Below are 26,564 nucleotides of genomic sequence, written 5' to 3'. Positions count from 1 at the left end.
TTCTTTTCCCTAATCCCCCAGTGTAATAATTTATTTTTGGTCAAAAAAATGTAATGCAAGACCTCGAAAGGGTATCACGTATGAAGGTTATAGGCTGCATAAAGCAATGTAACAACAATTAAAATGATGGAGCGAGAGAACTGGGGAGGAGACACTGCAGTCTGAACATTAGGTAGCATGAAATTCAGCTGCTACTGAAAAATTTCTTTGAAACAATATACTTCTCATCACTGCAGTACAGAGGTAAGGATGATATGACATCTAACCACATATACGTTAGGAAAGCTTGTCCCCTGCATTTATTCAAAGTGATGCAGGACTAAAAACAGGTAACACAATCAGTTTGTCCTAAAGGGTTTGCCGCTTCCAACAGATACAGAAGGAAAAGAAAATTGATCAGAGACGGAGACTGTGTCCACTAGCTTAACCGGTAAGAGCAGCATTAAGGGCGCTGTGTACATCAACTCCAATCTGGGCCTCAGCTTTCTCTACATCAGTTGATGCAGTGCTTAGCTTCTGCGTGAACTCTGTGAGGCCCTTTTGAACCAAATTGGGGTCGATTTGGTCAAGTGGTACAGCTTCAATAGCAATTATATCTGCAAAAGAATTCGTATGAACAAATGCAAACCCACCACTCACAAAGTACTTGGTCACATCATTGCCTTCATGAACTGATAGGAGACCGGGCTTCAGCTCTGCAATTGTTGCAACATGCCCAGGCAAAACACCCATCTGTCCTGTAGTTGCAGGGATGATAACCATGTCAACCTGCAATGCGAAAAAAAAAAAAGAATATATAAGCTTGGACTCATATTTGCAGATAACATAATCCATGCACATTCTTCATAGAGCCAAGTCTTCTGGTATCACAATTCACATGAGACCAAATGAAACATCTAGCCACAAGATTGAAAATTGAACAGGATTTTAGTTTGTAACAGGCAATATTTCCAGTCTCTAATCCAAAACTTAATGTGCACCACAGTCAGATACTGGCATATGTTTACTTATGATTTCTGAAAATACCAACCTTAGAAAAATTGCCGAATTGAAGAGGAGCCTTGAAGCAACGGTAACGTTGTCTCCGTGTGACCTCATAAGTCACGGATTCAAGCCGTGAAATCATCCACTGACGCAAGCGTCAGAGTAGGCCGCCCACAACCCCCCATGGGGTGCACCCCTTTCCCAAGGATGTCTAAAAAGGAAATATTGCCACATAAATTGTAACAGGCATATTGCTATCATCCAACTTATCAGACATATTTTTAGCGGGAAAATATATATCTAATCAGTCAAATGATGGCAATATGCATTTGCGAAATAATAATTAGTTGATACAATCCATGTCTCGATTTAAAGATTGATGATACCCCCACCTCACCTTTTGATAAATCAAAACAACAAACAATATACACTACTCACAATAATCATATCAAGCTTAAGAGTATAAGTACACTTAATGGACTACAGAAGTTGTTTTATATAGTACAGTCAAACCTCTCTATAACATACTCGTTTGTTCCGAATATTTTTGGATGTTATAGGGAAGTGCTGTTATAGAGAGCATATATTATAACATAACATGAAAATTGGTTCCGGAAAAGCTTGGCTTTTATAGTGAAGTGTTGTTATATAAGGATGTTGTTATAGAGAGGTCTGACTGTAGTATAAAAACACTTATCTCTACTTGGTCCATCTAGTATACACAAAACGTACTAGCACAAGAAGATGAAACTATACCATTCACATAATCAAGATAAATTACATTTAATCTTGTGCTACAATCATTCTGATAGAGTGTACAGTTTCCATTTTAGATTGTGAACTTGAACTTTATAATTTATAAATATTGATGATTTAATCTTTCGTATATAAGCTAAAACTCTATACATTGAATTATCTACTATATAAGTAAACGAACGCACGACATATATATGATGTATTTAAATCTTTACTAAAATTGAATAAACAATTGTTCTATAATAAATATTATGTATAAATATTAATAGTATATATCCCAAGAATCTCTAACTTAGACTTTTCACCAGAATAATTGTTAGAATAAATACTAGATCTAAACGCATGGCTAATAGTATATATGCCAACAATCCCCCGCTTAGATTTATAACCATGCATCTACAACTTTCAACCATTTTCGCCATAAGCTCTTTATAAAAGGATCTTTCCAAGTTGTTTTCTTATGCAATCTTGTCCAGTATTGCTCGGTATTAAGCTCTTCAAGGATCCTATCATAAAGCTCTCCCAGGAGTGTACATCAAACCAATTTTCGTTACTATTCTCCCATTACGACCAAATACTACTAGTATAGTCCGACCATCATGTTCTTGAGTCTCAATATTCTATTCATTACCTTGCGATATTGGAATATTAATGACTTCTTCATGTAATGTTCTTTTCTCAACATTACTCCTACTACTTTGAGGTAGTGGATTTCCTTATGTTTATTAATGTTTCTCCTACTAGTGGGGCTGTATTTTTGGAACGTCTGAATTTTCCAATGACTTATTTGTTATTTCTTTACTTAGTTCCTATAACGCTAGTTCCTTTTTAGGAACGTCGTTTTCTTTCTGCTACACCTTTCCGTTGTGGCATCCTTGATGTAGGCAATTTGGATGTGATTTTCTATTCTGATAAGTAACTGGTAAACCTCGCAAAGAGGTACTCGCCACCACGATTAGATCGCATTGACTTAATATATTTTCCATGATGCTTTTTCATTCTATCTTAAATTCCTTGAATATATCAAGCATTCAAACTTTAGATGCATCAAAAAAATATATTCATATTTTGAGTATCATTTATGAATGTCACAAAAACTCAAAAGCACATCTTGCATGTATGTTCGTTGGACTACACAAATCAGAATGGTTTAATTCTAACTTATCACTAGCCCTATTTCCTTTTAAGAGAAAATGCCTCTTAGTAAGTTTTCTCTGTAAACAAGATTTATAAATTAGTAATGCCTCCACTTTCAATGAATCTTAAGATCCATCCTCGACCAACTTAAAAATCCTATCAAGATTAATATGACTTAGACGCAAGTGCACATGTTTCATTCAATTCCGAAGAATGTTTTATCTTCTGCAATAGATTAGTATTGTTCAGCTCAAGAGAGATACAAATAAGAAAACAGACCATGCATCAATAGGCCACAAGGGATAAAAGGTTATCAAACTCAATAACACAAGAGTTACGGAAAAAATAAATTGAACATCCATCTCTTATATTAAATAGAAACAGAAGTCAAAATCCTTCTAACGGAAGGTACATACAATGCATTCCCTCTAAATTAGAGTCTTATCACTATAACAAAAAAATCAGTTAAAGGGTAGGATGAAGTCTTTGTGAACTTGAGATATAAACACTAAATAGATCATGATAAGTCAAAAAACATTGAATGACAAAATCTAGAACACATATATGCATCTTGAACAGTAACTTTCGATGAGAAAAATACTGCTCGAGCAATCAATATAAATAATGCATGATTTATACATCCACAAAGAAACATAATTAACTCAGATGGAGCGTATACTATACTTCTAGTCGATTGTATATAATCTTTGAACACTAGTTATATTGATCCAACATGTCAACCTCAGATGGAGATGGTATGTTAGCAATTTTTTTATCAAGAACTAATAGCAATTTTACCTAATGAGATAAATTTATTCGATATGGACGAGAACCTAAAGTCAACATATAAATTTATTATCTCACATGTAAATGGTAATTAACATTGGACCACATGAATTAATTTCAATCACCAGTTTATCATGTCTATGTAAAATTTCAAAATTGACCCAACATGTGAAACTAAGATGGAGAGTTAGTACATGTATCAATTACTAGGAATTTTACTTAGTGAACTTATAATAAAGAAGACTTAAAATCAACATGTAAATTTATTATCTCACAGACCAAGGATTTAATTCCTATCACCACTTAATCGCAGACAATCTACACATAATACTTTGGGAATATTCAATGACCGATAAATAGAGCGCTTGGTGGAAGCTCTTTGTTAATCATAATTCTCAATCAATGTATAACATAATCTCACATGTATAAATCTATAAAGAAATTCAATGGTTCCAAATAAACAAATCACCTTGGCAGTAACTATTTATTAATCTTAAATTCTTAATCCAAATATGATATCGTACATAGATTAAGAATTTATGATTAATAAATAGTTACTACCGACATGATTTATTTATTTGGTTGAAAATTCTTAATACTTTATGTTGCCCTAGTTTGAAGGTTTTCTAAGTCAAAATTAATTCAAGATTTTCAACATCCTTTCCTAAATTGGTTTTTGAATTGTAATCTTAATTTGTTAAGACTACGTTTAATGCTTTCCTAGGTAGTTAGAATTTTATTTTCTTTCTCCTAAGGTTGTCGGAATTCCTCCCCAAGAATGTTATGATTTCTTTCCAAATTGTTCTTTATTAGCTAGCTATTTCTTAGTTCATTTTTACTTTGTTTTTGTAACCAAATTTGGTTAGAATTTTAGCTTGCATTAGGCGCCACCCTACTCTATACAAAGGGGTTTCGTTTTCAATTTTAAGATTAAGATTATTAATGATATGGTGAAATTTGGACCTCCTTTCTTGGACTTTTTAAGTGCTGAAATTTTATCCCCTAATCTTCATCATGTAGACACCAATTTGGGCCTTGAATAGATTAATTATACCACTTGTTAAATTGATCTTCCATTGGCTTGAGCTCTTCTTCTAACACAAGACAAGTCTAATTTGCAATTGAATCCTAATTAGTTTGTCTTGAGTTCCTTTGTCTTGGATCTTGTCATAGGCCTTCTAGAAGCTTCGGAAGCTTGGTTTTTTGTCTTCAATAGACTTCTATGGATGCTATAACTCCAGATGCTCAAAAGGATCAATTAGAAAAAGGATGGACAGCGTATTGAGATAGAAAAAAGAAGGGTAGCTTGCCTATCGAAAGCAAATTCTCTACTATAGCTTCACAATTCCATTTGTTTGTTCAAGAGGGTTTTTCCTCTTTCCTATTTTTTGTGATAATGCATATTACTTGTACTTGATATGTTTGAAGGTACAAAATATTGATGGTAGAGGACTAGTATCATTAGACGTTTAAAGAAGCGTCAAACCAAAAAGATTGCGGAGCAGAAGCTCAACTCCGTGCTCTTTCTAATTCTGTAATCCATGCGTGCAGAAAGTTACTTTTGAACAATGTATGGTCAACATGACGGGGGATGGGGGCATATCACTTAAAAAAAAGTCAGTCAGCAAGTGCAGGAAGAAAGCAAGGCATAGTCCCTGCATCAAGCATTTGACTCCCTAATCTTCAATTCTGCATAAGTCTTAACACCACAACATTTGTAATCTACTTGACTAATACAATTCTCCAATGGAGTGAATTTGCCAGCATTGATTTCCATGTCATTCGTCCAAATTTGTGCAATAAAATTAAAGCTTATCTAGTGTAAGATTTCTTGAAAATACTCCTTAAGGATTTATTTACAACCTAACCGTTCCAAGCTATAACATGATAAAATTGACTAGCATGACATCTGCAAGTCATGAGCTACTTGATCTTCAATGTGTCTCGTGTGTTCTAAGACTTAAAGCAACAACATAAGGAAAATTAACGAATTTTTACAGTTGGTTCCGAGACTTGAAACTAAGCAAGCACCAAAACAATACTGCAGTTGGTTTCGATTATTGAAACTAAGCAACCACCAACAATTTAACTCAGTCATTAGAATGGGATAAGTTAGAAGTATATAAAATCATCCATAACACAAAAGATCATCTTAATAAATCAAAGGTTGTATGCATTTGTAATCCAACCGATTCTCATTTTTCTCTGCCCAGCTCGTTAATTGTCAACAGTCAGTTGAAAAGAAAGAAATCTTAACAATAAATAACTTCCTATGATGGCCTACGTAATTTGGAATCAAGGCGCAGTGATTGATCGATTTGATTGATCCGAGGTACAAAATTAAAGGTCATAAATTAGGGCAAACCAAATCGAATTCTTTCCATTTCAGACAAAAATTCTCTCCATTTCACAAATAACATTTAAAGACTCTAATTTTAAGAAGACCCCATCATGAATAAGAGCGAAATTTTAAAAATTAAAAAGAGAGAGAGAACTTTGAGGTGTAAAAAATCATACCTCTTTACCGGAGAGTTCAGAGGAATAAGGAAGGACAAAGTTGACGGTGAGCTTTGTAGGAATAGATGAGGGAGTTGCAGGCCTAGGGTCCATGAATGCAGAAGGAGTCTTAGGTGGTTCCGTGTTGGGTATTAATTTCTTCCACGCTTCTACGAATGTGGAATCTACGCGGGGCTCCGCTGGCAGGCCGGTTGAAAATGGGCGGCGCCACCTCATCGTGGTTGCTCTAGCTAGGAGCTGTCTTGAACCGTGTCGGAACATGATCGTTGGTCGTGGTTTAGGAGGCGGATATCGGCGGCGATTGTGCAATCTGATCGGAAGAGGGAGGATGAGCGCTCTGAGATCGAGTGAGGCAGGTTGCAGCTCGCTCTTGTTCGTAGTAGAGAGTCAAAATTGGGCTGTGCAAACAGGGTCTGGCTATTTGGATCAAATTACAGGCCCAAAATAGGGAATACTTAAATAAAAGATTTTTAAAAAGAGCATTAAACTAATAAAACTGAAATAAAATAATAAAAGAAAAGAAGAATATTGCAAAGAAAAGAGATAAAATTCTATTGATTTTAAGATGAATTACAATGAGATAAAACCTCTCTATTTATAGGGAAAAAATGACTTAGCCACAAAGTAACAAATTCCCTAAAAGATAGATATTTACCTAGAATACAATTCTATTTATAACATTCCCCCTTGAATGTCTATTCAACAAATAATATGCCTCGTTAAAATCTTAACTAAAATAAAACTCGGTGAAAAAAAATTTTAGTGAAGGAAAAAGAGTACACATTTTTAGAAACGCGTCTTTTGGTTGTCTCGTTAAAAACCTTGCAAGGAAAACCTAATGGGACAAAATCTAGTAAGAAAAAAAGAGTACAACGTGTATTAACTCCCCATGATGAGAGCATCAATTCACATCTTTGAGCCTTCGCATCCCAATCTTGTACACTAGCTTCTTGAAGGTTGACATCGGTAGAGATTTGGTAAACAAATCAGCCATATCACTTGAACGAATCTGTTGCACATTAATATCACTATTATTTTGAAGATCATGTGTGAAAAATAACTTGGGTGAAATGTACTTTGTCCTGTCTCCTTTTATGAATCCTTCATTCAATTGGGTTATGCATGCTACATTCTCTCCATACAAAATCGTGGGTAGCTTGTCACACTTCAAACTATATTTTTTTCGAATAAAATGTATTCTAGACCTCAACCACACACATTCTCGACGTGCTTCATGAATAACAATTATCTCAGCATGAATAGATAAAGTAGCCACGATTGATTGCTTAGTCAATCGCCAAGATATGACAGTGCTTCCATATGTAAACACATCGCTTGTTTGAGATCGATCATTGTGTGGGTCAGATAAATACCCAGTATCGGCATAACCAATAAGACCGGGACTGCAATCATTGCCATAAAATAATTCCATATTGATAGTCCCTTTTAGATACCGCAATATGTGTTTGATTCCATTTCAATATCTCTTTGTAGGAGCATAGCTATATCTTGTTAAGACATTAACTAAAAAAGTTATGTCAGACCTTGTAGTATTAGTAAGATATATTAGTGTAACAATTGCACTAAGATATAGTACTTCAGGACCAAGAAGCTCTTTATTTTTTTCTTTAGGTCGGAACAGATCCTTATTCGCATCAAGTGATCGAACAACCATCGGAGTACTTATTAGATGTGCTCTATTCATATAAAACCGTTTAAATACCTTTTATGTGTAAGCAGATTGATGAACAAAAATCTCATTTTACCAAATGCTCAATTTGCAAATCGAGACATAATTTTGTCTTTCCGAGATCTTTCATCCCGGATTTTTTCTTTAAATAATCAATTGCCTTTTGGAGTTTTGTAGGAGTTCCAATAAGGTTTATGTCATCAACATATACGGCAAGTACAACAAACTCCGATTTTGTTTTCTTTATAGAAACACATGGACAAATGGCATCATTTATATAACTTTCATTTAATAAATACTCACTAAGGCGGTTATACCACATTTATCCTGATTGCTTTAGACCATACAAAGATCTTTGCAATTTGATTAAAAAATATTTTTTGGGACTTTGAATTATGTGCGTTGGGCATTTTAAATCCTTCGAGAATTTTTATGTATATCTCATTATCAAGTGTGCCATAAAGGTAAGTTGTAACCGCATCCATTAAATGCATGTCAAGCTTTTCATGGACAGTAAAACTAATGAGATAATAAAATGTTATTGCATCCATAACATGTGAATGTGTCTCTTCATAATCGACATCAGGCCTTTGTGAAAATCCTTGTGCAACAAGGCGTGCCTTATATCTTTGTACCTCATTTTTCTCATCTCTCTTACGTATAAAGACCCATTTATAGCCAACATGCTTAACACCATTAGGTGTTTGGACTACAGGCCTTAAAACTTCACGTTTCGCAAGTGAATCCAACTCTGATTGGATTGCTTCTTGCCATTTTATCCAATCATGCCTTTGTCGACATTCTCTAACAAATTGAGGCTCAAGATCCTCACTATCTTGCATAATGCTTGATGCAACATTATATAAAAAAACATAATCCACCACTATATCAGATCGATTCAAATTCATCTCAATATCGATTGGATTTGTTAATAGTTCCTTATTTTATTGAGTCTCAGGCTTAGTTATTTCCTCGTGAATCTCAAGATTGGTTATATCATGGATTTATTTATTAGATTCTTTCATAGTGTCATCTTGATCATTTCTTTTTCTTTTTCTAGGATTTCAATCATTAGAACCCAATGGTCTGCCACGCTTTAGGTGTGCTTTTGATTAGTTATGATACTAGAAGATTACCCAACAAGGACATAATACGGATTAGAACATTCGTTGCACGGATATGTGATTTCGTTATCCTTTTCAGATCCGTAAATGCGTCTGCATTTGGTTTTTTATTTTCTGCAAATAAATAATGTTGCACATATTTTTCACAAATAGGGCACGTGGATCAAAATGAGACAATGATGGATTTTTTTACAAAATTTCTCGTTTGATTTCACAATTTTCTCCCCCTAAATTTGAAAAAAATATCTCATCGAATTGACAATCTGCAAATCGAGCAGTGAATAAATCTCCCGTTAATATTTCGAGGTAGCGAATAATGGAGGGCGATTCAAAACCAACATATATTCCTAATCTTCTTTGGGGACCCATCTTGGTGCGATATGGTTGTACTACAGGCACATATACTACGCATCCAAAAAAAACTTAATGGAATTTGTTAGGTTCATGACCCAAAACTAATAACAACGGTTCATGAACCTAAACAAACTAGCATTATTGCATGCAAAATAGCATGGTCCTAAACAGAAGTGGGCAACCTCATTTTCATGAGTAATGGTCTTGCTATCAATTTCAGACGTTTAATCAGAGACTATGCAAGGCCATTTTGAGTGTGAACATGAGCTACAAGATATTCTACTTTTATTCCAATTAATAAGTAATAATCATTAAATACTTGGGATGAAAATTCATCAGCATTATCAAGTTGAATATACTTAATTGTATTATCCTAGAATTGTACCCATAATTGAATTATTTGTGCCATTAATTTTACAAATGCTAGGTTGTGAGATGATAATAGGCACACATGAGACCATCTAGAAGATGCATCTATTAAGAAAGATCCACTAGATGGGTGAATAGGTCCACAAATATCCCTTTGTATATGTTCAAAAAACGCAGGGGACTCAATCCCAACCTTTGTTGGTGATGGTCTAATAATTAACTTGCCTTGATAACAACAAGTGCAAGAAAATCCATTATTTAAAAGAATCTTTAATTTCTTTAATGTATGCCTATTTGAGTTTTTTTTATAATTCGTCTCATTATAATTGATCCATGGTGTCCCAATTGATCATGCCAAAGTACAAAAGTATTGGAATCAATAACCTTTTGGTTTACGATAGAATGGCCTCAATTGCATTAAATCTTGTCCAATACAGGCCACAAGACAAAGATAGGAACTTCTCAATTACCTTTAATGCCAGAGACATCTTGGTAAAAATGAGATATTCAAGATTATTGATGATAGGCTATAATTGTGTATTTTAGTCGCTTATTACACTCTAATTTACTGCACTTTAATTGAGTTTGAGCTTTAATCGCTAGTATTTTGCACTAATTGTGTGTTTTACGCCTTGTAGGAGTAATTCCGAGCTATATAAATGATATGGAATGAATTCAAGCGATTTGGAGCTTTGAAGTATGAGTAGAAGCCCAAGGAATTAAGCCGGGATCGTGTTCGGGGATCAACAGATGATAGTTAAGAACGAACGAAGAATCGAGTAGGCATATTGTGCACTGTCTAGTAAAATGAACATAACTTTTCTCTACAAACTCCATTTGGGCTCCACAATATATGGTTGGAAATTTAATTCAAAGAGATACAACTTTTATGTTTTACGTTTTACCAAATTCCAAATAGAACAGGGTGAAAAATGCGCGACAAATACGCGGCCGCGCACTTGCCGCGAATGTGAGGCAGAAACTGGCCAAAATTCGTGGCCAAATCCGCGGTTGAATCCGCGACCGCGGACGTACTGACCTGGAAAAGTGTCCTTTTTCGCGTGGAGAAGGTATAATTATTTGGGCCCGACCCTACTTGGTATATATACATGGAAAAAACGGTATTTTGAGGACTTTTTTTGACATACTTTTGACATAATTTAGACCTAAGGAGGCTAAGGAGACTGAGGATTCGACCTAAGGAGGCAAGAATACGCGAGAAGCAAGGAGGAAGATTCAACCACGATTTTTTCCCTTCTTCTTCTTACTTTTCATTATTGGTTATGACTTTTAGTATTGTAAATTTTACATACTATTATGAGTAACTAATTTGTTATCTAGGGTTTTGATGGAACCTCTTGGAGGATGAATTATTGTTATGTTTTAATATAATTTAGCTTTTGAATTTATCTATTTGTTCAACTCCGTGTTTATTTCAGTTGATTGAATGGCCATCGATTGACTGTGCCTATTTTTAATGTGTTGCTTGAGAAAGGATACATATTTAGGTGGTTGTTGAACAACGTCATTCCTAACGTTTGTGAGAAATCAATACAATGGGTTTAAAAGTAGGTTTAGAAATAACAAAACCTTGACGTGGTCATAATGAGCGGTTAGATAAAGCTAACTAGTGTAGTTCGAGAGAATATGCCTAGTAAATTGTTGTAGTTGCTCGAGAGAGAATTACGGCACCTAAAGTGCTCATGATCAGTAGAGAATACATAGGCGAAATTGCAGGGAACATAGCGGGAAGGATTCTGACAATTGGGGAAATCATAACTCTAGACCTCCTTAATTTAGTCTCCAACCCTTTGTCTCGTTAGTTGATAATTTTATCACTTTCTAGTATTTGCTAGTTAATTAGATAAAAATAAATATTATAATCTTTATAATTAGGAAATTATTTGGACTTGTGTTTCTTAGCAATATTGAACAATTATAGCTAAGCCTTAGTTCTATGTGGGATTCGACTCCGGACTCTTAGACCGGATTATATTTGCACCGACCGCTTATCCTTTTTAGGACTAGAGTTGGGCGTGATCAATTATTCTCATCTATCGTCTCAATATGATATCCATTTCGGCAAATATTTTTAAAACTCAACAAGTTCCTCTTGGACTTGGAGGAGAATATTGCATTATCTATGATAAGTATTGTTCCTCTAGGCAGAGTTATAGTAGCTCTTACATAGCCTTTAGTTAAATTACTACTTTCAAAAATTATAGTAACATCTGCCTTATACATATTTAAATGAGAAAAATATTTCTTCTCTTTGAATATCGTATGTGTCGTATATGAATCAATTAAATACATATTTTTACAATTGAACTTTGATCCAAGTTTGCTTTGAGAGATATCCATATTTGCGTAGTCTTCTCAAAGAGGTTCTTGAGATGATAGACTCTCGTGTTGATAACGTATTTGTACTCTTTTTGAATCATCTCGTAGGATATTTTTTTTTAAATCTTCTTGTATATGATGGTGTTTACTAGAATATTGGAATATTGATTTTAATTCATATAACAATCTTTTTGTTTTCATTTTATTAAGAATTCATTTATACAACATTCACAATTTAGATGATACTCTTTTTTCAACCATTAGTAAAATTAGTTTGAGATTTTTTTAATACAACCTACTTTTCAACAATAGTTTTACGTAATAATTTTTTCAGTATCCACTAATATAGTTAAATTGTATTTTATCAAACGTTAGTCATATAAAATGAGACAAATGCAATATATTATTAATAATAATAATTAATAAAGAAATAAAAAGTTATACAAAAAATATAATTTTGTTAATGAAATAATTTCTGAGTAACCTACCAAAATGGTAGGAGGGGTACCAAACTCGCCATTAGAACAATATTCTGGTGAAAGTACTTTTCTTCCTCTTAATAGGTTGACCCTAGGTGTTCGCAGAAAACTAAAAAGTCGAATCAAATGGATAAAAAATCGATAATATTGCGATTTAACGTAGTTTTAGTTTTAAATTGAAATTTTAAAAATAGATCAAATTTGACTTGGTTTTGAGTTTTAGCAAAAATAAGGAAAAACTGAATCGAATCGAATCGAAAATTTGAATATGTCCCATTTGTCAATAATTTTTTTTTTCTTTTTTTCAAAAAAAAATTCAAAAATATATTTGTCCTTGAAAATTTGTAACTTTTTAATTTTTTTCGAAAATAAGTTTTTCAAAAACAAAAAGTGATTTTGACCACTTTTTTAAAATTTTGGAATTTTTTTTCTCCTAACAAAAATATAACACATTTTCAAATGAAATGCATTTCAAAACTTAATTTCAAATTCTAAAATAGTATCGTTGTTAAACTTAACTCCAAATACTATACTTAGTTTAATTTGACTTTGATATTTGAAAAACCGTGAACACAATTTTTTTCTCACTTTTGTTCAATTAACCTGCAAACACAAGTGTCAAATGGCCTGAGCGGGATTTCATTTCATGGCGATTGCTCTTTTTTCGTCACTACTACCAGCAAAGTCCGCCATCTTCACAGCTCGTCATTTCCAACACATTTGTACTACTTCCACATTACTCCCATACCTTCTTTCATCTCACCCTCTCTCAACTCTTTCACAGCTTTTCACCAAACAAACCGCCAATCCCACCAAGACCAACAAACCCAAAAATGGTAAACAACTCAATAATCCTCCCAAGCCCAAATCATCATCTTCTTCTTCTAAATCCAAAACAGCTGCAAACATGGCCAATCTCATCAACACAAACACATGGTCATCTAATCTTGAATCTTCACTTTCCTCCCTCACTCAACCTTCTCTCTCACACACAACTGTTCTCCACACACTCCGCTTCATCAAGAAACCTTCTAAAGCTCTTCACTTCTTTAACTGGACCCAAAAATTGGGTTTTTCACACACCCATCAATCCTATTTCCTCATGTTGCAACTCCTTGGCAATGCCCGTAACCTAAATTCAGCAAGAAACTTCCTTTTCTCTATACCCACAAGGTCTAAGACTACTGTACCCCTTCAAGATAAATACTTTAATACCTTGATTCGAAGTTATGGTAAAGCTGGGCTTTTTCAAGAATCATTGAAGGTGTTTAAAACGATGAAGTCACTTGGAATTTCACCCTCTGTGGTTACGTTTAACAGTTTGTTTTCAATTTTGCTTAAGAGGGGTCGAACTGGAATGGTCTACGACTTGTTCGATGAAATGCTTAAGACGTATGGCGCGAAACCTGATTTGTATACTTTTAACATTTTGATCAGAGGGTTTTGTATGAATTCCATGGTTGATCAAGGGTTTAGGTTTTTTAAGGAAATGGAGAGGCATGAATGTGAACCGGATGTGATTACATACAATACGATTATTGACGGTTTGTGTAGGGCGGGGAAAGCGAGGATTGCACATAATGTGTTAAAGGGTATGGTCAAGAGGGGTCATCAATTGAGTCCCAATGTTGTAAGCTACACCACTTTGGTTAGAGGGTATTGTGAGAAGCAAGAGGTTGAACATGCTCTTGATGTTTTTAAGGAAATGATTGATCTTGGTCTAAAACCGACAAGTATTACTTATAATACTCTTGTACAAGGTCTTTGTGAGGCTCAAAAGTTTGACAGAATAAAAGAGATCTTGGAGGGGACTCTAGGAGGTGGAGGATTTATTCCAGATACATGTACTTTTAACACATTGATTACCTGTCATTGGAACGCGGGAAATTTGGATGAAGCAATGAAAGTTTTTGAGAGTATGTCAGACTTAAAGGTTAAACCTGATTCAGCAACCTATAGCATCTTAATACGGAGCTTTTGTCAAAAGGGGTACTTTGATAGGGCACTGAAATTATTTGATGAACTAAAGAAAACAGACGTTTTGCTTTGTGATGATGGATGTAAACCAGTTGTTGCAGCATACAACCTCATGTTTGAGCATTTGTGTAAGATTGGCAAGACAAAGAAGGCCGAGAAAGTGTTCAGGCAGCTAATGAGAAGAGGAACTCAGGATCCTTTGGCTTATCGAATCTTGATTATGGGGCACTGTAGAGAAGGCACATTTAATGATGCACATGAACTCTTAGTTTTGATGTTGAGGAAAGATTATGTACCTGATATTGAAATTTATGAGTCCCTAATTAAAGGTCTGCTGCAAAAGAATGATCCTAAAGTTGCCTACGATACTCTGGAGAAGATGTTGAAAAGCTCCCATCTTCCGAGATCTTCAACTTTCCATCAAATCCTTACGGAACTCATCAAGAAGAATTGTGCTAGTGAATGTGCTTCCTTGGTGAAACTAATGTTAGATAACAAAGTTAGACAAAGCATTAGCCTTTCAACTGATACTGTGAGGATACTCTGCCAAACAGGATTAAGGGAGAGAGCTTTTGAGATTGTTAGGTGTCTTTACGAAAATGGATACATGGTAAATATGGAAGGCTTGGTTGTTTCCCTTTGCCAGTGTAGAAAGTTATTGGAGGCACGTGAACTATTGTTATTTAGCTTAAGTAAGGATCATATTCTGAACGTAGATACATGCAGTACTCTTTTATCTGCTCTATGCAAAGCGCGTAGAGCTTCAGAAGCATTTGAGATTTACTATGAGTTGCTCGAGAAAGGAGTCCAACAACCTTTAAAATGCTTAGAAGAGTTGGGACTTGTTCTTGAAACTGAAGGAAGGACTAAGGAAGCTGAATTTGTTAAGAAGAGAATCTTAGGCCAATCACAGTCAGATGGATTGGTTCAAACTTGTGCATCTGAAAGAGATCCTAGTAATCTGTAGTACATAAGAGTTCTACTGATTCTTCAATTATTATCTTAACCACATTTTGTTCTGAAGAATAATGGTTTGCATATGGTACATGGCGATGCTAGCTGGGGCTAGATGCCTCTGGAATGTGATTAAGAGTGCCCTGAGGTTCGTGCTTTCTGTTTCTCTTGGCAATGGAGAATGATCTGCGCAGCCTTGAAAAACATTAAAGGCTAAAAGAAACTTAACAGTCCCTGAGGTCTCTGGTTCAACTTTCGGAGCAAATTTGCTGCTTGATAAATTTGGCCTTTCAGGCAGTTACTAAGAGAAATGACACAAGCCCAAGCGGAGGGGACAGATTCAACACTTAGTGGAATACTGTTCTTTGAAATTTAGCCAACTTAAGCACCATAACAAGCGTTGTACATCTTAAGCAATCAAAATCTCCAGATTTCTCAGATGATTAATTTGACGCTGCCTTGCCAACTTTTATTTTGTTTGTTTCTTCAATATTCCGTTGTCACTGAGTCATCTGACTTTCTTCCAAGCAAGCTATTGAGAATATTGTGTATTATATCTGTATTTGTATTTATGTAGTTGAGGGGTAGTTTTGTAATTAGTCAATAATATAGTATGTGTATATGTACTGTACAATACAGATACACTACACTTTACTTTCATTTTCATTTCATCAAAGAGTTTCGTTTTTCTCTCTTTCTCTCTCTCCAGAAGTTTCCATCATTTTCTTCTCTCCTTTCTCGTTTGATCTCTGCGAAGCTTCGACCGCCACATCAATGGCGATTTTCGCTCGCATTTGAGTCTCTGTTTTCTACATGGTATCAGAGCAGGGTCATCTCCTTCATTACTGATCCCTATTCGTTCCTTTTGAAGTTGTAAGGAAAATCGGGAAACCCTAATTTTTCACCCACAATTTTTCAGATTTGTCGATTAATTCATCTTATATCATGGCGATGGATAATGATGCTTCAGATTCAACTAATACAAACAAAGATACATTAGATTCGACCAATCCCTTGTACATGCATCCTTCAGAGAGTGCCGGATCGACACTAGTGCCGGTGGTGTTTGACGGAACTGGTTATAGGTCCTGGAGAAGAGGCGTCCTCAGAGGTCTCTCAGTGAAGAATAAGGTCGGTTTCATCACCGGAAAATGTAAGAAGCCAGATTCCGACCATCCGACATTTGAGCAGTGGGAGAGATGCGACGACATGGTCACATCGTGGATTCTCAACTCACTTTCCAAAGATTTGGCAGATAGCTTACAGTATGTGGTCGATGCCAAGGAATTGTGGCAGGAACTGGAGGATAGGTACGATCAGACAAATGGAGCAAAATTGTACCAGCTCGAGAGAGAAATTAACGATCTAAGTCAGGGAACCCTAGACATTACAGGATATTATACAAAAATGAAGAAGCTTTGGGAAGAGTTAAACACATTGAATGCACATGCACAATGTAAGTGCCAGTGTATTTGTGGTGCCAAGGCAAATATGCACAAGGCTGAACAAGACAGAAGGCTAATCAGGTTTTTAATGGGTCTAAACGAGGTCTACACAGTTGTGAGAGGAAGCATTTTAATGATGAATCCGTTGCCCAGTATTGCACAAGCCTTCTCTATCCTGATCCAGGAAGAAAAACAAAGGGAAGTTAGGCCCAGTAACCATCTGATGATGGAGTCTGCTTCAATGAATGTCAGTGGTCTTGCAAATCCTGCTTTTAGGACAAATTATATTCAACAGAGGAACAACAGCTCATACAGAGGCAGTTATCCATCCAACAGGTCACGCTTGTTTTGTGACTACTGCAAGAAGCAAGGACACACTAAAGATAAATGCTACAAACTACACGGATTTCCTCAGGACTTCAAATTCACTAAAGGAAAAAGTGTGGCTTCCGCTGCGAGTGTGCATAGAGGACCTGAAGGGATAATTCCTGGAGGATGCAATGAGGTTGGTGCTAGAAATCAAAGCATGGGGATTCAAAACCTGACAAAGGGGCAATATAATCAGCTGCTGCACCTGTTGGAGAACTTCCATGGTGGAAGTGCAATTGAAGTCTCAAATAACATCACTAGTGGGGCAGCAAACTTTGCAGGTATATTGGCTTGCTCTACTCATAAAGAAATCATTGGTAATTTTTCATGTAAATGCTTCAAATCATCTGCTGAATATTGGATTTTAGACTCCGGAGCTTCTAATCATATGTCCTATAACAAAGCCCTATTAACCAACATTAGATTTCTACCTTATCCTTTCCTAGTAACCTTACCAAATGGATACAAAGTTAGAGTGACAGAAATTGGTGATGCAGTCCTTAGCCCTAAGCTGACTTTACACAAAGTGTTGTTTGTTCCCAGTTTTAAGTTCAATTTGATCTCAGTTCATTGTTTAACATCATACCTTAAGACAATTGTCCAATTTTCTGATACTTCATGCATTTTACAGGCCCCTTCAATGAAGAGGCCTCTGGAGATTGGTAGAGCAAGGAATGGTTTGTACTTCCTCTGCTCAAAGTGTCAGTTCCTTAGTTCAGTTACTGTTCCCACTTCTCTCGTTTCAAATTCATGTCCTGCTTCTACTGATAATGACAACTTGGAAACTTGTCCTGCTAATTGTCTTTCATCATCATCTGTAAATGTTCCACTCTCAAGCAATAAGAAAGGTTCTTGCACCACTTGTTATCCTACTAATGTGTGTGGATCCTTTTCTAATTCTTCATCTTATGGAAATTGTGTTGACTATTTGTGGCACAACAGATTGGGCCATGTACCTTTTGTGAAAATGAGGGGAATATCATCTATACCTGTAAGTTTTGCACCCAAACAACCATTCTTATGTTCAATTTGCCCTATGGCCAGACAAACAAGATTACCATTCCCACAGAAAAATACATCATCTACCAATATTTTTGAACTATTACACATAGACCTCTGGGGGCCATACCACACAGTCACACATGACAACTACAAATATTTTTTTACCATAGTTGATGACTTCAGTAGGTCAACCTGGACATATCTTATGAGTTGTAAAAGTAATACACTTCAAATTCTAAGAATCTTTGTGTCTATGATAGAGAACCAGTTTAATTCTTCCATTAAGTCCATGAGGTCTGACAATGGACTGGAGTTTGTCAACAATGAAACTTCATCATTTTTTCATTCCAAGGGAATTATACACCAGAAAACCTGTCCATACACACCTCAATAAAATGGTGTGGTGGAAAGAAAACACAAATATTTATTGAAAACTGCAAGAGCCTTACTGTATCAGTCCAAGTTACCTATAAAATATTGGGGAGAATGCATTCTCACAGCCACATACTTGATTAATAGACTACCCTCTACAATCCTGAATAACAAATCACCTTTTGAAATACTTTACAAAAACAAACCCAATTATTCACACCTTAAAAGCTTTGGATGTCTATGTTATCCTACCACTCTTAAAACTCATAAAGACAAATTTGAACCCAGAACTGAGCCTCATGTTTTTGTAGGTTACACCTTTGGCACAAAAGGTTACAAGGTACTGAACTTAGCCACTAAAAGAATACACATTTCCAGAGATGTACAATTCCATGAACATGTTTTCCCTTTTGTAGTGTCTTCTGATCACACTTCTCTTCCTTGTGTTTTGCCATCTTTTCATTATGATCTTGCATGTGAAGGTCATAGAGATGCTACCTTGAGTAATAGTCAGTCACAAACTGGAACTTCACCAATTTCTGTCACCAACTTTTCTTTACCAGATAATCAAAATATTTCCCCACTTGTTGATCAAAGCAACCATTCACCTGTTGATGCAGGTGTTTCTGAAAACTCACCTGTCATTTCAAATACCTCAGACCAACATACCACTAATACTTACTTATTCCCAAGTCCTACAAGACCATCCAGAACAGTAAAAACACCAAACTACCTAAGTGAATATGTGTATTCCCTTCCAAATCTAAAGAACAATACATCACACACTGTCTTGCTCAATTTTCCCCTTTCAGACAATCGACACATTTGTTTTACTGCTTTAAACAAGGACAGTCAGCATATGATGAGAAACATTTCTCATGAATCTGAACCATGCTCTAATGAGGAAGCAGCCTTAAACCCTGCATGGCAAGCAGCCATGACACAAGAATTTGAAGCTTTGCATGCTAACCATACATGGGATTTAGTAACATTGCCTGCAGGTAAGAAAGCCATAGGATGCAGATGGGTATATAAAATCAAACACAGAGCAAATGGGACTGTTGAGAGATTCAAGGCAAGACTGGTGGTAAAAGGATACACACAACAGGCAGGAATAGATTATACTGAGACATTCTCTCCAGTTGTCAAGATGACAACTGTTAGGACCCTTATCAGCGTAGCAGTTAAAAGGGGCTGGAACCTTTTCCAACTAGATGTGAACAACGCATTCTTACATGGAGACCTACATGAAGAGGTATATATGGAGGTACCACAGGGACTGCAGACTGAGGTCCCTAGTCTAGTTTGCAAGTTAAACAAGTCCTTGTATGGACTGAAACAAGCAAGCAGACAGTGGTATGCTAAGCTGACTGAGGCACTGTGCACCAGGGGTTTCAAACATTCAGAAAATGACCACTCACTGTTCTGTAAGAAGGATGGTTTTTCAATAGTATTTGTGGCTGTCTATGTTGATGATGTGATTCTTACAGGTACAGATGTAGAAGAAATTAAGGCACTAAAGGTTTTCCTCCATGATCAGTTCAAAATCAAGGATTTAGGAAAGCTGCACTATTTCCTGGGACTGGAAGTGCTCTACAAGGATGATGGAGTCCTCATTTCACAGAGGAAGTTCACTGCAGATCTGTTGAGAGAATATGACAATCAGTATACTACAGTCTCTTCTCCTCTTGACTGTACTGTCAAGTTGAAGGCAGAAGAGGGAACCCTACTGGCAGATCCCACTCACTATAGAAAGTTAGTTGGGAAACTTAACTTCCTCACCAACACAAGGTTAGATATTGCCTATAGTGTTCAGCACTTGAGTCAATTCATGCAAACACCCAGAGAACCTCATCTTAAAGCTGCCCTTCATGTCTTGAGGTATCTTAAGAATGATCCAACCTTGGGCATTTTCTTTTCCAACAACCCAGATTGCACTATGAAGGCTTTCTATGACTCAGACTGGGCTGCATGCCCTGATTCTCGACGATCAGTGAGTGGATACATTGTCTTATTGGGTGATAGTCCTATCAGCTGAAAATCGAAGAAGCAGGAAACAGTCTCCCTCTCCTCTGCAGAAGCAGAGTATAGGTCAGTAAGAAAGGTAGTTGGAGAACTAATTTGGCTTAAAAGATTGCTAGAAGAACTGACAGTTCCTTGCTTGCATCCTATCTCGATTTTTTGTGATAGCCAAGCTGCGATACACATGGCAAGAAATCCAGTGTTTCATGAGCGTACCAAGCACATAGAGGTGGACTGTCATTTTGTACGAGACAAGTTACATGATGGCCTCATCACTTTGCATCATATTCCCACAGACGCTCAGCTAGCAGACATATTTACGAAGGCCTTAACAGGGATCAAACATACTTCTATTCTTGGCAAGTTGGCAGTGAGTTCCTCACCTCCAACTTGAAGGGGGTATTGAGAATATTGTGTATTATATCTGTATTTGTATTTATGTAGTTGAGGGGTAGTTTTATAATTAGCCAATAATATAGTATGTGTATATGTACTGTACAATACAGATACACTACACTTTACTTTCATTTTCATTTCATCAAAGAGTTTCGTTTTTCTCTCTTTCTCTCTCTCCAGAAGTTTCCATCATTTTCTTCTCTCCTTTCTCGTTTGATCTCTGCGAAGCTTCGACCGCCACATCAATGGCGATTTTCGCTCGCACTTGAGTCTCTGTTTTCTACACAAGCAATATCGATGATTTTGGATACAATTGAAAAAAAAGAAGAGAAAAGCTTTTGCTTAGATACCCTGCCTGTTGCAGGACATTGTTTCATTGAAGGGCCTGATAGGTTTTTACCTTAAATTTTATACATTTTTGTCTTTTGTAAGCAATCTCCCAAATAAGAAGTTTCAATATTTTTTTGACTATAACATTCTCCAAGTATGCTTCTTATGGCGAGTGGTTGTTATTTCTGGAATTGAAGTAAATGTACTATAACTCTTTCTACCATATGATAAAATTCTATTCAGGCATACTGACCTTATTCACCAGTAATGCTCGCTAACATTATCATCTCAAAGTTCAAGCAACTAATTATCTCACTGCGGATGCCTTTAGAGACAAGAGATTATCCAAATCTGTATTGTTTCCACTGTCATCCTGCGGGGGCCCAAATATCTCCCAGAACCTAATAGTCTCATCTGCTCCACCTGATACCACAGTCAAACCATTCGGGCTCTGCATGAAAGGGAAATAATGTTACAGTCTCAAATTTTGAAAAAAACTATTATTCCTATAATGTTTGATGTCTAAAGTCTCACCTGGGTGAGATGCAGAACTCTTGATGAATTAGCATGACGCAATGGCTCTCCTATTCTAGCCATGGAAGGATAACTCCATAAGCACAACCTACAACCACGTTCAGTCGTTCCAAATCCATGGCCACTCAATATCTCTTTGTGATGTCTGTTCCATTGAATCCCACAAATCTGCCAATTTTCATTCACATTAACACCACATATATGAGGAAAACTTGTGTTAGTCAAAAGTGATGTTTAAACTTGCCTGAGATCCAGTTTCAGTGGTACTGATGCATGTCCCTTTCTTAGTGTTCCAGATCTTAAGACATCCATCATTTATTCCCCCTCCAGAGGCTAATACATCACTCTTATATGGACACCAAGCTATGGCTTTTACTGCAGCATTATGCTCATTGAACTTGTGCATATAATGCCTTGAGCTCATCTTGCAAAAATCCCATATGTACACAAAATTGTCATTGCCACCACTAGCAAGTACATTCGCCGTGCTAGACCACTTCACGCCACAAACTTCCCCTCTATGTGCTCTCATAAGGGAGATCAAACTGTTTCTTGCTCTCACTGCCAAAAGACGCGCAAGTAAGATTAGCTGCTGTGTTATAAGAGAGATTTATTAACTATATCAGTATAAAAGAAAATTCTGCAGATATAGACTTAGTTACCATCATGATTAATAATAGCTTTGTCTTTACTCCCTGAGGTTAAAATATGACCATTCCATGCAACACAACCCACTCTACTCTGATGACCTTGCAGATCTCTCACCTAATAATGTGATTAAAGGAGTCGATTACTTAATCAAAACACGACCATATTTTTCTACCATAACATGAACAACATTAACTACTAGTACTTACAAGTTTGGAAGTCTCAGCATCCCAAAGCTGCAGTTTGGAGGATATACACCCAACTGCTACTATTTTTGCATCATCAGACCAAGCTACACTAGTAGGATAATCGTGTTCGCGCTTCACTTCCGTCAGTACCCTTGCTTTTTTCACTTCATCATTCCAGATATATAGCTTTCTTCCTAGAACAACGGCAAGTAAGTTGGATTTTCCCCAATCCATGACATTTGAGTAATAGTCATCTGACAATAGAGGAGCATCTAGAATTCGAGTTTCTTTCTGCAAATTAATCTCCCAATACGTTAATACGTGCATCCCTTAAAACAGCACACTGAAACTAGCAATTATTTTCAAAAGCAACAACTACAACAAACTCAATATAATCACACATAGTGGGGTCTGGGGAGGGTAGTGTGTATGCAGCCTTACCCCTACCTTGTTGTGATAGAGAGGCTGTTTCCAATATACCCTAGGCTCAGGGAAGTATAAGCACTACATTAATGAAGAGAAAAACAAGAAGCGCGACAACAAAAAGCCATGTAAAAGCAGCATAAATACACTACTAGAAATTCGGCAAAAACCGACCAAAGTCGACCGACCAACTTTGGTCGGTAAAAAAACCGACCAAAAAACCGACCAAAGTTGGTCGGTTTTTCAAAATATATTTTTTTTTTTTTTTTTTTACGAAACCGACCAACTTTGGTCGGTTTTCTTTGGCGCAAAAATGCGGGAAACTATTTTTGAGTCCCGCGAAATTTATGTTTCAAGAAACCGACCAACTTTGGTCGGTTTTTCAATTAATATAAATAAAAATTAATATTAAAAAAACCGACCAAAATTGATCGGTTAATTCGGCGGGTCATTTAAAAAAACCGATCAACTTTGGTCGGTAATTTTACTTTTTAATAAAACCGACCAACTTTGGTCGGTTATTTTCGTGCGAAAATACAATTAAAGAGTATAAATCAAATAAAAGACAGTCTTAAAACAAAATGTACAAATGGTCTAGTGGTAGAATAGTATCCTGCCACAGTACAGACCCCGGTTCGATTCCCAGATGGTGAATTTTTTTTACATAATTAAAATACCGACCAACTTTGGTCGGTTTTTTTTTGCAATATTTTTTTTTTGAATTTAATTGACCGACCAAAGTTGGTCGGTAATTTCCGACCAACTTTGGTCGGTATTCCTTTCCGACCACAAAAATACCGTCCACACGTAAATGGTCGCGTTTTGGTCGGTTTTTGCCATTACCGACCAACGTTGGTCGGTTTTTTTGATCGGTTTTTACCGAATTTCTAGTAGTGATACAAGGTAACATGAAATTTTACCAAGGGAAACTTGTGATGTCGCCTATGGTCATGAGTTTGGAAGGGAATTTCTTCATCACTACGGCGCATTTCATCAATAAGACGGGTAGATTGTCTACTGGATTTGGGACTCCCTCTAAAAACCAACATTCTGAATGGTCTTCCTTCCACATCCAACTTTAGATTTTCCTCCATCTTCTTTCTATATTCATACTATATTCAAACAGGAACGATCAAGCAATCAACTAAGTAAATGTGGGATCAGAAATAGAAATAGAAGAAATGAAACTAACATTGAACTTGGGTTTTCCGAGAATATTCTTGGTTCTGTTGGTGAGTAAAGTGTGTGCTTGATCAAGATCCATCAGGCTTCTATTGGGTATAAATCTATCTCCCTACATCACAAGACACTCAAAATCATATAGTATTCATTCAACAAATTACAGAACTAGTAGTAGTAATTAACAAAGGCAATAGGCTAAAACAATTTAAAGAAAAGGGAACTGGGAATTACAGGGAAGTCATAGTCCACAGGATTACTGAGAAGACGAGTTGGAGAGTACCAATCTGGTTCAAGTCTTCTTAGGGGGCTGTCATTAATCTCATTCATTATTGAACATTTCTTGAAAATCCCAGCAGCTTTTTTCTTTTCAATCTTCTTTGGTTAATTTTTCAGAGTTTCGGTTGCAGTTAAACAAAGAAGACAAGAGGAGGAAAGCTTCTTGAGAATGAGTTAATGGCTATTTCGCGCCAAATTAGTTTGTTTAACGGTTATGCTTAAGGAGACGTCGGTTCGTTTATTTTCCCCAATGGTAAGGTAGGCCATTTCTCTTCTTTTTATTTAAGATTTAAGACGAGGAAATATTAGGCAAGCCTTTTGTAATTTTGTTTTTTCTTTTTCCTATTTTTTCCATCAACAGAGAATCGTGAGTTTCTTCTCTTTTGTATAATTAACAGGGAATGAGGTCTAATTGGATTGTACAAATGAGACCGTTTCGGCCTCGTGATTTATAAAACAGTAATCTTCTGTTTAATAATTGCAAAAAGAAACTCTTACAAAACATTATTCAATGACAAATTACTGAATTTATCCCTCAGCAAGAAAAAGAAAAGAATAAAAAGTAAGGTTTGAGAAACAAAGAACGAGTATATGACAGTGCCAATTTCTTCGTCATGTATTTAGATCTTCCTTGTTTCCCTATTTAAGCCATCTAATTTTGTTTTTCCTAGATTTTCAATTCCTCATTTATGTAGTTACCCTCGTATAATTATGAAAGAGTTCAATGCCCTTGGTTTGAAATATTATCCAACCTGCGCTATATTACACAACGTGGTGAATATTTTTCCAAATAAATTTTCATTTATACTGTAGTGTTAAGTGGCCTGTAGCGAAGGATATATTTAATATATTTAATCTTTCATTGTGGCTTTGATCAACAATAACATATTCATTGTAGTCCCACGAGTAGGTTCTGGAGAGGGTAGAGTGTACGCAAACCTTACCTCTACCTTTAAGAAGACAGAGAGGATGTTTTCGGTAGACCCTCGACTCAGGAAAGATAAAGAGAAGGGGCAATAACAAGCAAAATAATCCGACAACCGAAGCAAAAATACAAAACTAATACTAGGTCATTATGGTTTTAATCATTGTTCTATATCTTGAGTTAAATATTGACTCGGTGAAAACTTTACTAATAAGTAATAATAATAATAATCAAGTGTAATCATAAACTCAAGATATTTATCGCTAGTAGTGCGAGTCAGGTCAACTTAAAATTATATTATGTTCACATATCGCGCGTTAAACTTGTTTTTATTGCTCAAAATGATTGTTAAAAGCTTAAAATACTATTTGAGTTCTAATAGAAACATTATCTTATGTTTAAGAACTACAGTGAGGGCTCGTTTGTTTCGTGAGATAAAGGATAACTAATCCTGAAATTAAATTTGAGATGAATTTATCTCACGTTTGGTTGAAATAAAATCGCGGCATAACTAATCCCGCGATTAATTATCACGGGATGCGGTGTTATTTTATCCCCATGAGAGGATGGAATAACTAATCTCAGGATAACATAATTTCCAACCAAATGACCCCTGAGAGTACAATTAATGAAGTTTTACTCTTTCTAGTCTTCCTTTTCTCGTAAGAAATAACACATCTTTTTAACACTTTGAGGGAGTTATTCTGCAGTGTTAGATTCGTCCAGAGGTTAGAATGATAAGGAACAATTTCCTTTTATATATATCTACACTTATATTTCAGGCAAATAAATAACTTTTTCCATTAAATTAATAAAGTTACAATTACCTCCCAGTTTAAATTTGTGTAGAAACTGACTTGATGTGAGTTATTGACTACAAATAAATAACCTGGTAGTGTTAAAATCACCGCTTAAGGGACTTCCACAACGCATTTCCTCTTGGAAATTATTTAGGAACTGCCCAAGGACAGTGAAGGCAATAAGA

The 26,564-nt window shown here is 36.0% G+C and overlaps 4 protein-coding genes across 4 annotated transcripts; 2 read left to right on the top strand and 2 right to left on the bottom strand.

Moving 5' to 3' along the window:
- Positions 1-162: 162 nt before the first annotated feature.
- LOC104095095 (ATP synthase subunit delta', mitochondrial-like) lies at positions 163-6,608 on the bottom strand. Its single transcript, XM_009601143.4, has 2 exons — positions 6,181-6,608; positions 163-768 (listed from the first exon to the last, which is right to left on the bottom strand). Exons 1-2 carry the CDS (start codon positions 6,439-6,441, stop codon positions 424-426), a joined length of 606 nt encoding a protein of 201 aa, XP_009599438.1. The 5' UTR covers positions 6,442-6,608; the 3' UTR covers positions 163-423.
- A 6,518-nt stretch (positions 6,609-13,126) lies between these two features.
- On the top strand, positions 13,127-16,171 carry LOC104095096 (pentatricopeptide repeat-containing protein At1g02060, chloroplastic). The gene has a single exon (XM_009601144.4). It carries the CDS (start codon positions 13,183-13,185, stop codon positions 15,478-15,480), a length of 2,298 nt encoding a protein of 765 aa, XP_009599439.1. The 5' UTR covers positions 13,127-13,182; the 3' UTR covers positions 15,481-16,171.
- A 241-nt stretch (positions 16,172-16,412) lies between these two features.
- LOC138907964 (uncharacterized) lies at positions 16,413-20,693 on the top strand. The gene is made up of 2 exons (XM_070198591.1): positions 16,413-18,129; positions 18,967-20,693. Exons 1-2 carry the CDS (start codon positions 16,413-16,415, stop codon positions 20,691-20,693), a joined length of 3,444 nt encoding a protein of 1,147 aa, XP_070054692.1.
- A 1,461-nt stretch (positions 20,694-22,154) lies between these two features.
- LOC104095098 (cell division cycle 20.5, cofactor of APC complex-like) lies at positions 22,155-23,100 on the bottom strand. Its single transcript, XM_009601145.4, has 3 exons — positions 22,795-23,100; positions 22,600-22,702; positions 22,155-22,498 (listed from the first exon to the last, which is right to left on the bottom strand). Exons 1-3 carry the CDS (start codon positions 23,098-23,100, stop codon positions 22,155-22,157), a joined length of 753 nt encoding a protein of 250 aa, XP_009599440.2.
- Positions 23,101-26,564: the final 3,464 nt, after the last annotated feature.

This window comes from Nicotiana tomentosiformis, chromosome 3, assembly GCF_000390325.3.
Source record: "Nicotiana tomentosiformis chromosome 3, ASM39032v3, whole genome shotgun sequence".
Classification (NCBI taxonomy): domain Eukaryota; kingdom Viridiplantae; phylum Streptophyta; class Magnoliopsida; order Solanales; family Solanaceae; genus Nicotiana; species Nicotiana tomentosiformis.
This window is presented reverse-complemented; position numbering and strand designations above follow the sequence as displayed.

Bases quoted from the DNA above. Each gene is read 5' to 3' on its own strand.
- LOC104095095 (XM_009601143.4), bottom strand. From the start codon at position 6,441: ATGTTCCGACACGGTTCAAGACAGCTCCTAGCTAGAGCAACCACGATG. The intron at 769-6,180 runs GTATGATTTTTT...TTCGCATTGCAG, and splicing joins CTGAACTCTCCGGTAAAGAG to GTTGACATGGTTATCATCCC.
- LOC104095096 (XM_009601144.4), top strand. From the start codon at position 13,183: ATGGCGATTGCTCTTTTTTCGTCACTACTACCAGCAAAGTCCGCCATC.
- LOC138907964 (XM_070198591.1), top strand. From the start codon at position 16,413: ATGGCGATGGATAATGATGCTTCAGATTCAACTAATACAAACAAAGAT. The intron at 18,130-18,966 runs GTTCTTGCACCA...ATGTTTTTGTAG, and splicing joins ACTCTCAAGCAATAAGAAAG to GTTACACCTTTGGCACAAAA.
- LOC104095098 (XM_009601145.4), bottom strand. From the start codon at position 23,100: ATGCACGTATTAACGTATTGGGAGATTAATTTGCAGAAAGAAACTCGA. The intron at 22,703-22,794 runs GTAAGTACTAGT...TCACATTATTAG, and splicing joins ATGCTGAGACTTCCAAACTT to GTGAGAGATCTGCAAGGTCA. The intron at 22,499-22,599 runs GTAACTAAGTCT...GTCTTTTGGCAG, and splicing joins AGCTATTATTAATCATGATG to TGAGAGCAAGAAACAGTTTG.